The following is a 12,114-nucleotide window of genomic DNA, read 5'->3' as shown; positions in this document are numbered from 1 at the left end:
AAAAGGCTTGGTGTGTCAAAGGGACAGGAAGAAGGCCAGTGTGCCAGGAGACGATGGACGAGCCAAACGCCAAGTTAAGGAGGGTCTTGAGGCCCTAGAAAGGTGTCTGGACTTTGCTCTCAGGGCCCTTTGCAGTTAAGCAGGAGAGTATAGGCCAAACCAGCAGACATGGGACACATAATCAACTGAGCAAGGAACCGCCTGGGAGCCATCTTTGTTAAGGGCAAAATAAGCCGCTCATGACACTGGAGGATACAGAAAAGACAGGACTATCTTGATTCTTCTGAAGGAGTGAGGGAGGCTGGATGGGGTAAAAAACATGTGGTTCACATTTTCAAATGATCACCTGGTTGCTGAACTGCAGATAGAATTGGAGGGAGGGGGGCAGCCAGGAGGCCGGGAGGGAGGCAGCTGCAGAAATCCAGGCAAGAGCTGCTGGTGGTTGGGGACAGGCTGGTGGCAGAGGAGTGAGAAGGAGGTGGCCAAATGGGAGAGGTACTGTGGGGGCAGAACTGACAGGATCTGTTGTTAGATCACCTGCAGAGGTCAGGCAACCAGAGGAATCGGGGATCACTCTGATGTCTGCTTGAGCAGCCAAGTGACTGACAGTGGCGTTGCTTGAGTTGGGGGAGATGGGAACGGGGGGCAGAAGATGCTTGAGGGCCAGGGGGGATCTAGAGTTCCATTTGGACCCAGTAAGTTTGAGATGCATGGTAGACAGATTTACAAGTCTGGAGCCCCGGGGAGAGGTCGTGGCTGGAGTTGGAAGTTCTGGAATCATCCATGTACGAAGGGCCCACCTAGAGAAAGTGTGGTAGATAGAAGAGAAGACCCCGGACCAAGCCTGAATGCCCCCCACGTGTAGAGGTAAGCACAGGAGGAGCCAGCCAAGGGGACTGAAGCGAGGAAGTTGAGGCCCAGAGAGAAGAAAGGACATGCCCAAGGTCACGGCGGGGGAGGGGTGTGCAGCAGAGCCTGAGCAAGGATCCACTGCCCACAGCCCCCAGTGAGTGGCTCCCCTTGCCTTTCAGACACCAACGAATGCATCCAGTTCCCATTCGTGTGCCCTCGAGACAAGCCCGTGTGTGTTAACACGTACGGAAGCTACAGGTGCCGGACCAACAAGAGATGCAGTCGGGGCTACGAGCCCAACGAGGACGGCACAGCCTGTGTGGGTGAGTGGAGCCCCTGCCATAGTCCAGTAGCAAAGGGAACTTGCCTTCCACTGGGGAGCTCTGGGAGGCCCCAGATCCAGGTCCCCAGCCCCTGCCTTCCCCTGGCTGGAGGGAGTCTCCCTAGACCCTCGTGGGGTCTCCAAGGAAGACCATAACAGAGGCTTGGAGAAGCCCTACCACTACTGCCATCATCTGAAAGGCCCCTGGGGCGCTGTGTCCTGGCCAGAGGCTATTGCTCTTCTTGTTTCTCCCCTTCTCACATTTCCCAAAACTAATGCTCCTACCTTAAGCTCAGCCCGCCTTTTCCTACCTGGGATATAGACTAACCCCTACTACTCGCCTTTGTCTGAATTTCTGAACTGCTGTTTGTCTTCTTCCTCCCAAATGCTTCCCCACACCCACACCCCACCCCTACCCCCTTTCTCTTTTTCCCATTTTCTATCTCTCTGCCCCATGCTTTTTGCAGCTCAAGTGGCCTTTTTAGGTGGGTATCCTTCTGCCGCCTTTAGAATCTCTGAGCCTCTCTCTCGGGCCTCATCTCTTTCTCTAGGCCTTGGACTTTGCCTTCAGTTATATGCACTTTAAATTCCATCAATAAAGGAAAAAACAAAAACAAAACTAACAACCTTTGTGGCAAACTAAATCTCTCCCACTGCCTGTCTCTCTCTCCATGCCCAGTAGATTCTGCTGCGCGCTCCCTCTGAATGGACCGCGGGGGTGGCCATCTTTGAAAAGGGAAGTTTGGGAGATATTTGTGTCACCTTAGTTGTTTGTGAAGCTTCTTTGCATGCTTTCTGAGAACATGTTTTTTACCCCATCCAGCCTCCCTCACTCCTTCAGAAGAATCAAGATAGTCCTGTCTTTTCTGTATCCTCCAGTGTCATGAGCGGCTTATTTTGCCCTTAACAAAGATGGCTCCCAGGCGGTTCCTTGCTCAGTTGATTATGTGCCGCATGTCTGCCGGTTTGGCCTATGCTGTTTCTGCTCTGCGGGCCCTGACTGCCCGTGGTAGAGAAAGCCATATTGGGGTTGGTGGTCATAATGGGAGAGGGAAAGGGTGGCCCTTTGGGACTCTTGATAAAAATGTTAAAGTTTGAACTTGCGAAGTCTTCCAGCCTCTTTCTGGAGAAATTATGCCAATAAACTCTCTGCTGGGTGTTAGTGTCTAGCTAGTGAAAACAAAAATGTGTCCGAGGCAAGTAGAGCTGGTTGGAATGCTGAATTAGCAGCAGCCCTTCCATCACATGGCCCTTGGAAAGCAACTCATGAGATAGAGTGTCTGCCCCAGGCATAAGCAGTGGTTGGCTTTGTGCATCAGTGTCCACGTGTCAGGGACTGGGATTTGGACCAGGTAAGGGATGTGGGATGAGCAAGGGACAGACATGGAGTGCTCTGAGGAAGTCACTTCTCCACTCTGGGCCTCAGTTTCCCTCATCTAAATGACAAGAGAGTTGAGCCTAAGGGCCCTTTCCTTTCTAAGACCCCCTTAATATGTAGCTGGATATAGGCATGGCTAGTGTCAGGTTACCCTGCTTTCTAGAAAGAACCTTGCAATTTGGTCTCCCCTGAAATATTCTTGGAAACCTGGAAGCTCCTGGAAGCTTCACCTGTGGGAATGATGTAACACCTTAGAATACTTTCATGACAAGCTTCAGTAGTGAAGGTGTGTTATAAATCACAGATCTATTCTTTATGGGGAGAAAAGGCACCCCAAGATATAATAAAATCACACTTAAGAATGCACCAAGCCTAGGGCTTCCCTGGTGGCGTAGTGGTTGAGAGTCCGCCTGCCGGTGCGGGGTACGCGGGTTCGTGCCACGGTCCGGGAGGATCCCACGTGCAGTGGAGCGGCTGGGCCCGTGGGCCATGGCCGCTGGGCCTGCGCGTCCGGAGCCTGTGCTCCGCAGAGGGAGAGGCCACAGCGGTGAGAAGCCCGCGTACCGCAAAAAAAAAAAAAAAAAAAAAAAAAAAAAAAAAAAAGAATGCACCGAGCCTTTAAAAAATATATTTAACAAAAAAACTACCATTTTCTGATATAATAATAATATGCCCCATAAATCACAAACTATTAATTCCTCATAGCTAGTGCTGTTTCTACACTCGGAATAGGAGCTTAAATGAAAAATTTTAAAATAAAAACAGCTACAGTTTCACAGAAAAGATACACCCACTTAAAAATCGCTCCACTTCTGGGAAGCCCACTCCTGTGTGTTGACATGGAATTAAAGATCTGAAAGGGCCCCAGAGATGAGGCTCCAGAGAGATGAAGTGATCTGCCCAAGGTCACGAGCCAGCTGGTCCCCGAGCCAAAGCCGGAGCCCTGTGCCACCACCGCATCTTGTCAGGGGGTAACAGACAGCGCTGTCCCCATTCACGCTATTCCCTCGTCATTCTGGAAGATGCTGCCTTTTTAGAAAAGAACAAGTGGATCTAAGATAGTGAGATAAGTAAAACCCAAAGCCCACAGAGGTGATGGTTCCAAATGCAATGGTAAATAACAAGATAACAGTGTCCACTGATTGGCTGCACACACAACACGAGAAATAAGGGCTAAGACAGCTAGTGTGACAGCCTGACAAGGACATCGGGAGATCCGAGGTGACAGCGAACTTCAGAAGATGCCTTATGAGTAATAACCGTGAATTCCTGCACGCTGAGTCTCTCATAACTGGGTATATTTGTGTGGTTTTACCCTGCTTGGTGGGTGGGGCCAGATGAGTTAAAAGAGGAGTTCAGAATCCTTCCAGCTGCTAAGAGCACAACTGCAGTATCCTGACTCCAGGGTAAGAAGGCTTTCCGTTAGATTCATTCTTTCATTCATTCACTCTTTCAACAAATATTGGTTGAGCACCTATTATGTGCCAGGTACTGAGCTAGGCTCTGGGCATGCAATGGTAAGTGAAGGTGACATGGCTGCTGTCCCCATATTGCCTTCCTCCAGCCAGATGGAGGAGCCCAGGGCATGGGATGGGAATGGGACTCGGAGGCTTTCTAAAAAGTCTAGCTAAATTCTTGGATTGCTGTACCAGAAAGCTAGCTCTCTGCATTCGTTCATATATTCATTCAACAAGCATTTATTGAGAGCCTCCCTCCCGTGTGACAAGCACTGGGTCCCTCCCATGAGGACTGTGACAATGAGGGCGTCAAGTTCCCTGACCCAAAGATGCTTGTGTTGGAAGAAATACGAGGCTGAAGATACAGAGGACAGGCAGGTACTGAACCAACTCAGCATCACCTGCCCCCAAATAACAGACCTCCCCAGTGGGCCAGGAGCCCAGGCTTTCCAAGCCCAGTGCCTCAGTCCAGTGTGTTTACTGGTCTGTGCTGAACCAGCCACGGATGGGTGGGCACAGAGCCCCACCCAAGCTAGCCAGGCTCAACGTCACTCTTTCTTCTAATTCCTCTTGCCCTGAGGCCCCTGGGCGCCCAAAGCCTTGCCTTTCCCTTCTGAGCACAGACAATTCAGTCTTTTCTTTGTCTGCTAGCCCCACTTAGGCTCCTGAAATCTTTGTTCGCTTCTGCTGGACCTGAGTTTGTAACAGAAATAGCAAATGCCTTCAGGGGCTGACAAGTAATGGAATGGGCTAGAAGGGATTATGCAAATGGAGAGCTGGAGCCGCTGAAGGGGGCAGCCCTTACTCCAGCAGAGCAGGAAGATGGGCCAGCGTGGCCAGAACTTCCCATTTTTCAAGAAAAGCCATGTAATAATAATACCATTTTTACTCTGCCCAAGAATGCGCCTCTTCCCAGGAATGTACCCCTTAAAATGACGATAATAGCTTCCATTTAGTGAGCTCAGCATGTCTGGGTCAGCTCTAAACTAGATAGGAATCAACTTGTTGAATCCTCACAACAATCCCTGGAGGAAAGTGCTGTAATCATCCCAGTTTTACCGAGACGCATGCTGCTGGAACGGACGGAGGAAGGAGTCTGTCCGGGCAGTCTGTCCCCAGCCTGTGCTCTCCCTTCTCCATTCGGGCTGGCTGGTTACACAAAAGCACCGTCTCTCACGCTGCCCAGGGTCAAGGGGTGGGTTGGGTAGAAGAAATGGAGTCCCTGGAGGCCCAGGATCTGAGACAGTCTCCCCACAGTGACATTCAAGCTGCGAGAAGCAATGGCAGTACCTGTGTCGAGGCCCCTCGCCAGGCACAGAATTGCGAATCACCCACGTGACCTCTTCAAGCATCTACTCAGCTGCCAGCCCTGTTCTGGGGAGGGGCCATTCTGAGGGCCAGGAGTTTGATTTTGTGTCACTCTGGCTGCTACGGCCCCCTCCCAGGGCCTGGGCATCGCACCCTGACCGGCGCCTGCCACTGGACTGCAGCTCAAGCAGGGGTTCCATTCCCACCTCTGAACAGGACCCTTGGTCATCATTCCAGAGTCACGTGGAGACAGGAGGACGAACGCTTCTTTTTCTCAGGGAGCCAGCTGGGTTCTTCCAGCAGATTCCAGAATGATACCCCTCCTCAGACTCTCAGCCCAGGAGGCAAGCCTAGTCCCTCCCCTTCTCTCCCTCCCCGGGGTCAGCCATCACCTCTCTCCTTTGGTGTGGACCAGACCCCAGCCACGTCCCGTCAGGGGCTGATGTTGCATCTCCTTAACAACAGGCACATCCTAGGAGGAGGAGGAAGGGGGGCAAGAGAACACAGGCTGGTTAACTCCACAGATAATGCCAGCCCCCTCCTTCAGCGCTTGTTCTCTGAAGTGGCCGAAGGGTGGGCCATCAGAGAACAGTGAGAAGCAAGAAGAAAAAACCCTCCTTGGGGAAGGGAGCGAACATTTACAGAATGCCTGCCGTGTGCCAAAACTTTACGTCTCCAAGAATCCCCAAACCCATCCTATGGGATAAATGCTATTATTCTACTTTATGACCAAAGAAACTGAGGCTTAGAAACAATAAGTTACCCAAGGTCACACGGCTGGTTAAGTAACTGACACCTGGGCAGATGACTTAACCGGGTATCACTCGGCATACTATGTGCCAGGCACGGTTCTAGTGGCTTGGAATGTACATCTGTGAACATCACCGGCAAAGATTCCTGAAAGCCCTGGTGACATATGGCCGGCACTAAACAACATAATAAGTAAAGTATATAGTATGTTACAGGTTAGGTGGGAAGGAGGAAGCAGCATTAAGGCAGATCGGGAGCGCTGAGATAGGCAGGATGCCATTCAAATAGGGTGGCTCGGGGTAGGCCTTGCTGAGAAAGAGGGATTTGAGGTAGGTGAGCTGTTTTAAGCCTCAGTTTTCTTATCTGTAAAATGGGGATAATACCTACCACACAAAGTTTTTACATTAAACAAGATGATATAAAATACTTGACATAGGGCTGGCCTGGCACCTAGTAAGCCCTCAGTAAATCAGAAATGTTATCAATATTACTAAGTAGCAAAGTTCAGGATGGAGCCTAGATCTATTCAGTGCCAAATCTCATGCGGCTCCCAGCACAGCCTGCCATGGCCCAGGTCACCGGGGGCCTGCAGTGTGGGAGGTTTGGAGGACATTGGCCGCCCACAGGGAGCTGAAGCAATCTGAGGACCGAAAATGGCCATGAGGGAGCAGACCAAACCTTCCCGGGGCCTGGGCTGTGCTGAAGTGTTCAACTTAGTTCTCACGAGGTGCCATTTCCCAAGAGAATCCTCATAAAATGCGGTAAAGCCAGCAGGGAGGGCATGGCACTGACTGAGCTGCACAGAGCAGGAGTCACCCGGAGCTAGTGAACTGGCCCAGGGATTCGCCCCCGACCAGCACGGAATCCTAGATCATTAAACACAGAGGCACCTGAGACGTCATCTAGTTCTGCCCCATCCTTCTCAGATGTGGAAACGGAGGCCCAAAAATGAGCAGTGACTTTCCTGAGGGCCACAGCCTAATTGGGAAGCTGACTCCTGCCTGGGACTCCTTGCCTCACTCTGCCTCCTTCTCCAGAAACTCAAAGTATTTCAGAAGCACAGCTGCCTCAAGCATTTTAGGAACATGAGGGCCAGTGTTTGTCCTTTCTGTCCTGCTGACACAGAATCAAAGTCAGGGGAAGTGCCCACCAAGTGAATCCAGGCACCGTGCTTGGACCGTGGAACACAGCCAGGACGAGAGAGCCGGGGGAGGTACCAGGTGCCGAGAGGGCCCCGATCAGCTGAGAGAGGGGAGGCTGCAGACAGGGTCAGGAGCACAGGGGATGAGGCTGGGGACAGAAGGAGAATCTGTGTCACCCCTGCCCAGAATCTCATGACCTCAGCATGCCTGCCCACCTGCCTTCCAGAAGGGGCCCAGAATAATTCCCGTAAAGGTAACTCATTGTCCTTCTTCAAGGCCAGACCCAGAGAAGTCACAAAGGATTTATCCCCCAGAATCATTTAACACCCCCCGCAAAAAGATCTAAGGGCTGACTCTCCTTGCCCAGCCCAGACATGCGTGCGGAGCTCCGGGGGAGGGACAAAAGCACAGTCACGTTCCCAGACTGCTGGTGGGGACAAGCAGAGGGACACGCTTAGGCCGAAGGGAGAAAAGCAAATCCCACATATACCTTCTCTGCACTTTCCAGTCCCCAAGCTCAAGATGTATAGGCCTTGAAGGCAGACACAGAGAGGACAGAGGGAGAAGGAAGCCGGGAGCTCGCAAAGCTTCACCCAGGGCAGAAGTTGTCTCGTGTGTCAAAGACCACATTCTTTCTTACAGAGCTGATCCCCAAACCCTGCAGCCCTCCCTCCCTCCTTCTTTCCTTCCATCTCTCCTTAAAATTCTCTCTTCACCCTGAGACTATGGGATCAGATGGACTCAGGCTTGAATCCCAGGCACCCCACCAACGCACTCCGCAGTGGCCTTAAACAAGCGGCTTCACCTCTCCGAGACTCGTTTCTTCATCCACTGCAAATGGAGGCATAACCTCATAGAGCTTTTGTGAGGCTTCGTCGAGATAGAGCGTATAAGGTGCTCAGTACACTGCCCAGATTGTTAAAATGCAGATATTATGATGAAATCTGTTCCAGGCCCTTTAACCTCCTGCTTTCACTTCTAGCAGGGCCTGATTTTACAACAATCCATAAGTCATTAACTGGGGCCATGTTAGACCTATAAGAATCTTTCCCAACAAGACACAACCATCACTCACAGTTATAAATGTGGAGTTCATGTGGGGACTGGCCTACACAGCATCTTCCCTTTGAAGAGCTCCAGTCCTGTATTTAGACCTGTACTGGGGAGCACAGGGCCAACCAGTATCCATCCATTCACTGCTTCTCCACGGTCTGCGAGCATCCGTCTCAAGCCAGGCAGCCCTCTCCCTCACCTCTGATCCATCAGTCATCTCCCTATACACATCTTCTCTGTATCTATCCACTTATCCGTCCATCCATCCACCTACCCATCCACCCACGGTACTTCACCCTCTAGGACCCCAGGGCCAGACTTTCCGGGCAAAGCACTCACCCCCACAAGGAATTACCACCTCAAAGTAATGGTGCCCAGGCAGGGGCTGAGTAGGGTCGGGATGTACACTTCCTCCCCTTCCCTCCCCTCCCAGGTGGAGATCATGAGCAGAGCCACAAGATCACGGCCAGGGCAACGTTATTAAAGCTGCCTAGTGCAGGGGATGGCCTGGGGTCACCATTTAATTCAGTTACTCGGTGACCACTTACCTGTCTGTGTCTGCATCTGCCTAAGCTGCTTCTCAGTGGCACGTTGCCCCAGGGGCCTGAGGACCTCATGTCTGTATGTTCTTGTCTCTTCCTGCCAGCCTGTGATGGGCTGCACTTCTCGTTCACCTGCCAAGGGTGAGGCACTGCACCAGGCACTTGGGGTGGGGGAGGGCGGTGGTAGAAATAAGTAAGACAAGATCCCCACCCCCCACCAAGAGTTCAAGAGGAACTGGGACAGGAGGAAGGCCATCCCCACCACAAGGTCTTGTAAGCTGTGTATAACATTTCCCCTTCCAGGGCCTTGCTCAGCACAGCTCTCAGGTGGTAGCTGGTACGCAATCACTTTTCCATTACAGAAATCGATAACTTGAATTACTCCAAAATAACCAGCCCCTTCGTGCCCCTGCAAATCTAATTTTTCTGTGTCTGCATTTGCCCACATGCTTCTCTCTGAGCCTGAAATCTGTCTTCATGAGTCAATCCAGGCAGAACGGAACCTTTTGTCTAACTGTGACACACAGTAACAGAATAAGAGACGGATTTGGGATCGGAGACTTAGGTTCAAGCTTTCGCTCCGACACTAACTAGCTGTGGGCGCTCGTGAAGCCACTTAACCATCTAATTTCCTCATCTATAAAATGAGAATTCAAATATAACCACCCACAAGAGCGTTAAAGAGCAAAATGGGATAATACTGTACAGGAGCTCCTCGCATATATTAGGGGATCAGTGAACCCTTGGATTTTGCTTGTTCTATGCAAGAATCTGGAACCTGGCTATAAATCTACATCCTGAGGCCACAGTATAATGAGATCCTAGCGTAACTCCAGCAATAACAATACCTTACATTGGAGAAACAGATTATCATTTACAACGATGCCTTCTCACAACGCTCTCATTCTGCAAATGACAAGCTAAGACTCAGTGTGGTTAAGCAATTGACCAGGGGTCTGCGGACCGGTACAGCTTTCTGACCCCCTCCATACCCTTCCACCTCCTCCATCATCCCTGTCAAAACCACGAGTCCCTGTGCAGCTCTGGGACGCTAAGTTCTGCTGTCCAGCAGATGCTGAAGTGACAGGCCCTTTAAATAGCCTCTTAGAGGAAGAGCTGTGAGTACAGCACAATCTGCTCTCAGTGCCGCCAGGAGAATAAATCCTCCCAAAGTCGCCTGAGAAGGGTTCTGTGGAAACCTCGGAAGGCTGGACTTTGAAAGGAGGGAAAGAACACCTATTTCATGCCAGGCACATTCGTGGCCAGCTTCTCACCGGCTCCTCAAAACCAGTTGTTCTTAACCTTTTGGTGGGGGTCACATACCCCTTTGAGAATCTGCTGAAAGCTGTGGATTCTCTTCCCCAGTTAAAGGTACATCGTTCTGCATACAAGGGCAAGGGGTCAAGATTAAGAGCTCCTGGCATAAACCTGGGCTGTTCTAAGATTTTCTTAGGTACCAGGAACCTTCTTTTTTAAGTGCCCCACCCCTCATCATATCAAACATTTCCATATACATCCGCAACCCGCACTAAATCACACACACACACACACACACACACACACACACACAACTCGAGTTAAATTGCAGTTGACTGTTTGACAATGTTACATTTTGTAGATATGTAATAAAACATTAATTTCAGTTTTGTGCTTTTCCTATTTTGAAGCCAATGAACTTTCTTGGTAAATTTCATTGAAGTGTATCATACTTGTAGAAAATATGCAAATCTTAATTGTACAACTCCATGAATGCTCTGAACGTGAGCACACCTATGTAACTGATGGAGAAACAGCTCATCAGGAGTCCCCAGAAGCCCCCAGGCCCCCTTCCACTCGCTGCCCCCCAACCCCAGGGCAGCTGCTATCCTGACTGCTAACACCATAGATTAGTTTTGCCTGTATTAGAACGTGTTATACATGCAATCATAGAGTTCATACTCATTTTGTGTCTGGCTGAATTCATGGAACCGATCAACTTTTCCATTCAGGTCTCAGATATCTTCAGAGGCCTGTGAAAAGCTCATAGGCTCTAGGTACCATCGAAACCAGGGGTTCTCAACCTTGCCTTCGCTCTAGAATCTCTAGGGGAAATTTTAAAACTCCTGATGCCCAGGCTGCACCCCAGAACAATGAAGTCAGAATCCCTGGGGACAGGACCAGGCATCAGTGGTTTTTCTTGCTCCCCAGGTAACTTTGATTACGACCAAGGATGAGAAGCACTTGTCTAGGCAATTCTGTAAAGTATTAGTATCCCGATTTTACAGCTGGGGAAACTAAAGCTCCAGGTCTTTCCACCATATGCAACTGTCATGAAGCCGGAGCTCCAATTTAGGTCTGACTTGGGGCGCTCTTTGCATTGCCTTCACGCGTGGTGAACAGTAAAGCCAAAACCAGGTGTGGGTGCCTCATGCCAGACACCTCGTCACTGTAAGTCCTTCCAGAGCTATGGAGAAGGGAGGTCGGGTTTCCCAGGCTGCAAGACCCCCAGGAGAAAGGCAGCACCCCGGTGGCTGGCCATAGGGAGAAAGAGTCACCACAGACTGGACTCCATCTTTGTCCCGCGCCACTCTGGAAGTCACAGAAAAGTCCTTGCAGGTGGGAGCAGCTGCTTGTTTGGGGGTCGCGGAGAATTTTCCCAGCCGCTGAGATGCTCTGGCCAGATCTGTTTTGATTTGGGGGTGCAGTGCAAGATGCCACCACTCGGTGGCACCATGAGCTTCTGTAAACCCTGTGGTTTTCACACACACCCCTGCCTTTGGCCAAAGGAAGCCAGAAAGCGGAGTCAGGGGACAGTGATGGGGTAGCAGCAGCCCAGAGCTGCCTGAGGGTTCCTCTGCTCCTGAGGCCTGATGGGGCCTGTCTCTGGCTGGCAAGGAGGTTGCAGGGATGTGGCTGCCACTTCCCCCATAACTGAGCCAGCAGAGGAAAGCCAGGCAGAGAAGCCACGCCTCAGCCGGCTTCTCCCCTCACTGCCCTTCACCAAACTGCCCCTGTGGGCCCCACACGCCCATGAGGAGCCCAACCACCTACACTCCCGTGATGCCCTGGGCTTGAAGGTACCAGACCTCCCTTGGAGCCGAGGCACACCTCCAAGTCCTTCCCTGGGTTATTGCCAAATCCTTACCCTAGGATGGCTGAGGGGGTCTCTGAAGCTGGTATCGTCTTCCCCACAGTTTGGAGTCAGACTGTCTGGATTCAAAGCCAAGCTCTGCCACTTTCTAGTTGTATAGTTTTGGGCAAGTTACTTAACTTCTGTGAGCCTCAGTCTTTTCATCTGTAAAGTGGGAATAATAGTCCACACCACAGAGGG

The 12,114-nt window shown here is 51.1% G+C and overlaps 1 protein-coding gene and 1 long non-coding RNA gene across 7 annotated transcripts in view; one reads left to right on the top strand and one right to left on the bottom strand.

Moving 5' to 3' along the window:
- Window positions 1-12,114, top strand: part of CRTAC1 (cartilage acidic protein 1) — a 155,597-nt gene that overhangs the window by 132,353 nt on the left and 11,130 nt on the right. For 2 of the 6 annotated variants that reach the window (XM_033425725.2, XM_004268427.3), the window contains 2 exons: window positions 1,032-1,175; window positions 1,998-2,277. In XM_033425725.2, coding sequence (XP_033281616.1) covers window positions 1,032-1,175; window positions 1,998-2,081 — 228 coding nt within the window. In that variant the 3' untranslated portion in view covers window positions 2,082-2,277. The other 4 variants (XM_049697450.1, XM_004268426.3, XM_049697451.1 and 1 more) reach the window with 2 other exon arrangements.
- Window positions 3,167-11,131, bottom strand: LOC125961139 (uncharacterized). Its single transcript, XR_007471487.1, has 2 exons — window positions 8,811-11,131; window positions 3,167-5,789 (listed from the first exon to the last, which is right to left on the bottom strand). It is a non-coding gene; the product is annotated as an uncharacterized LOC125961139 (long non-coding RNA).

The sequence above is a fragment of the Orcinus orca genome, chromosome 14, assembly GCF_937001465.1.
Source record: "Orcinus orca chromosome 14, mOrcOrc1.1, whole genome shotgun sequence".
Classification (NCBI taxonomy): Eukaryota; Metazoa; Chordata; class Mammalia; order Artiodactyla; family Delphinidae; genus Orcinus; species Orcinus orca.
This window is presented reverse-complemented; position numbering and strand designations above follow the sequence as displayed.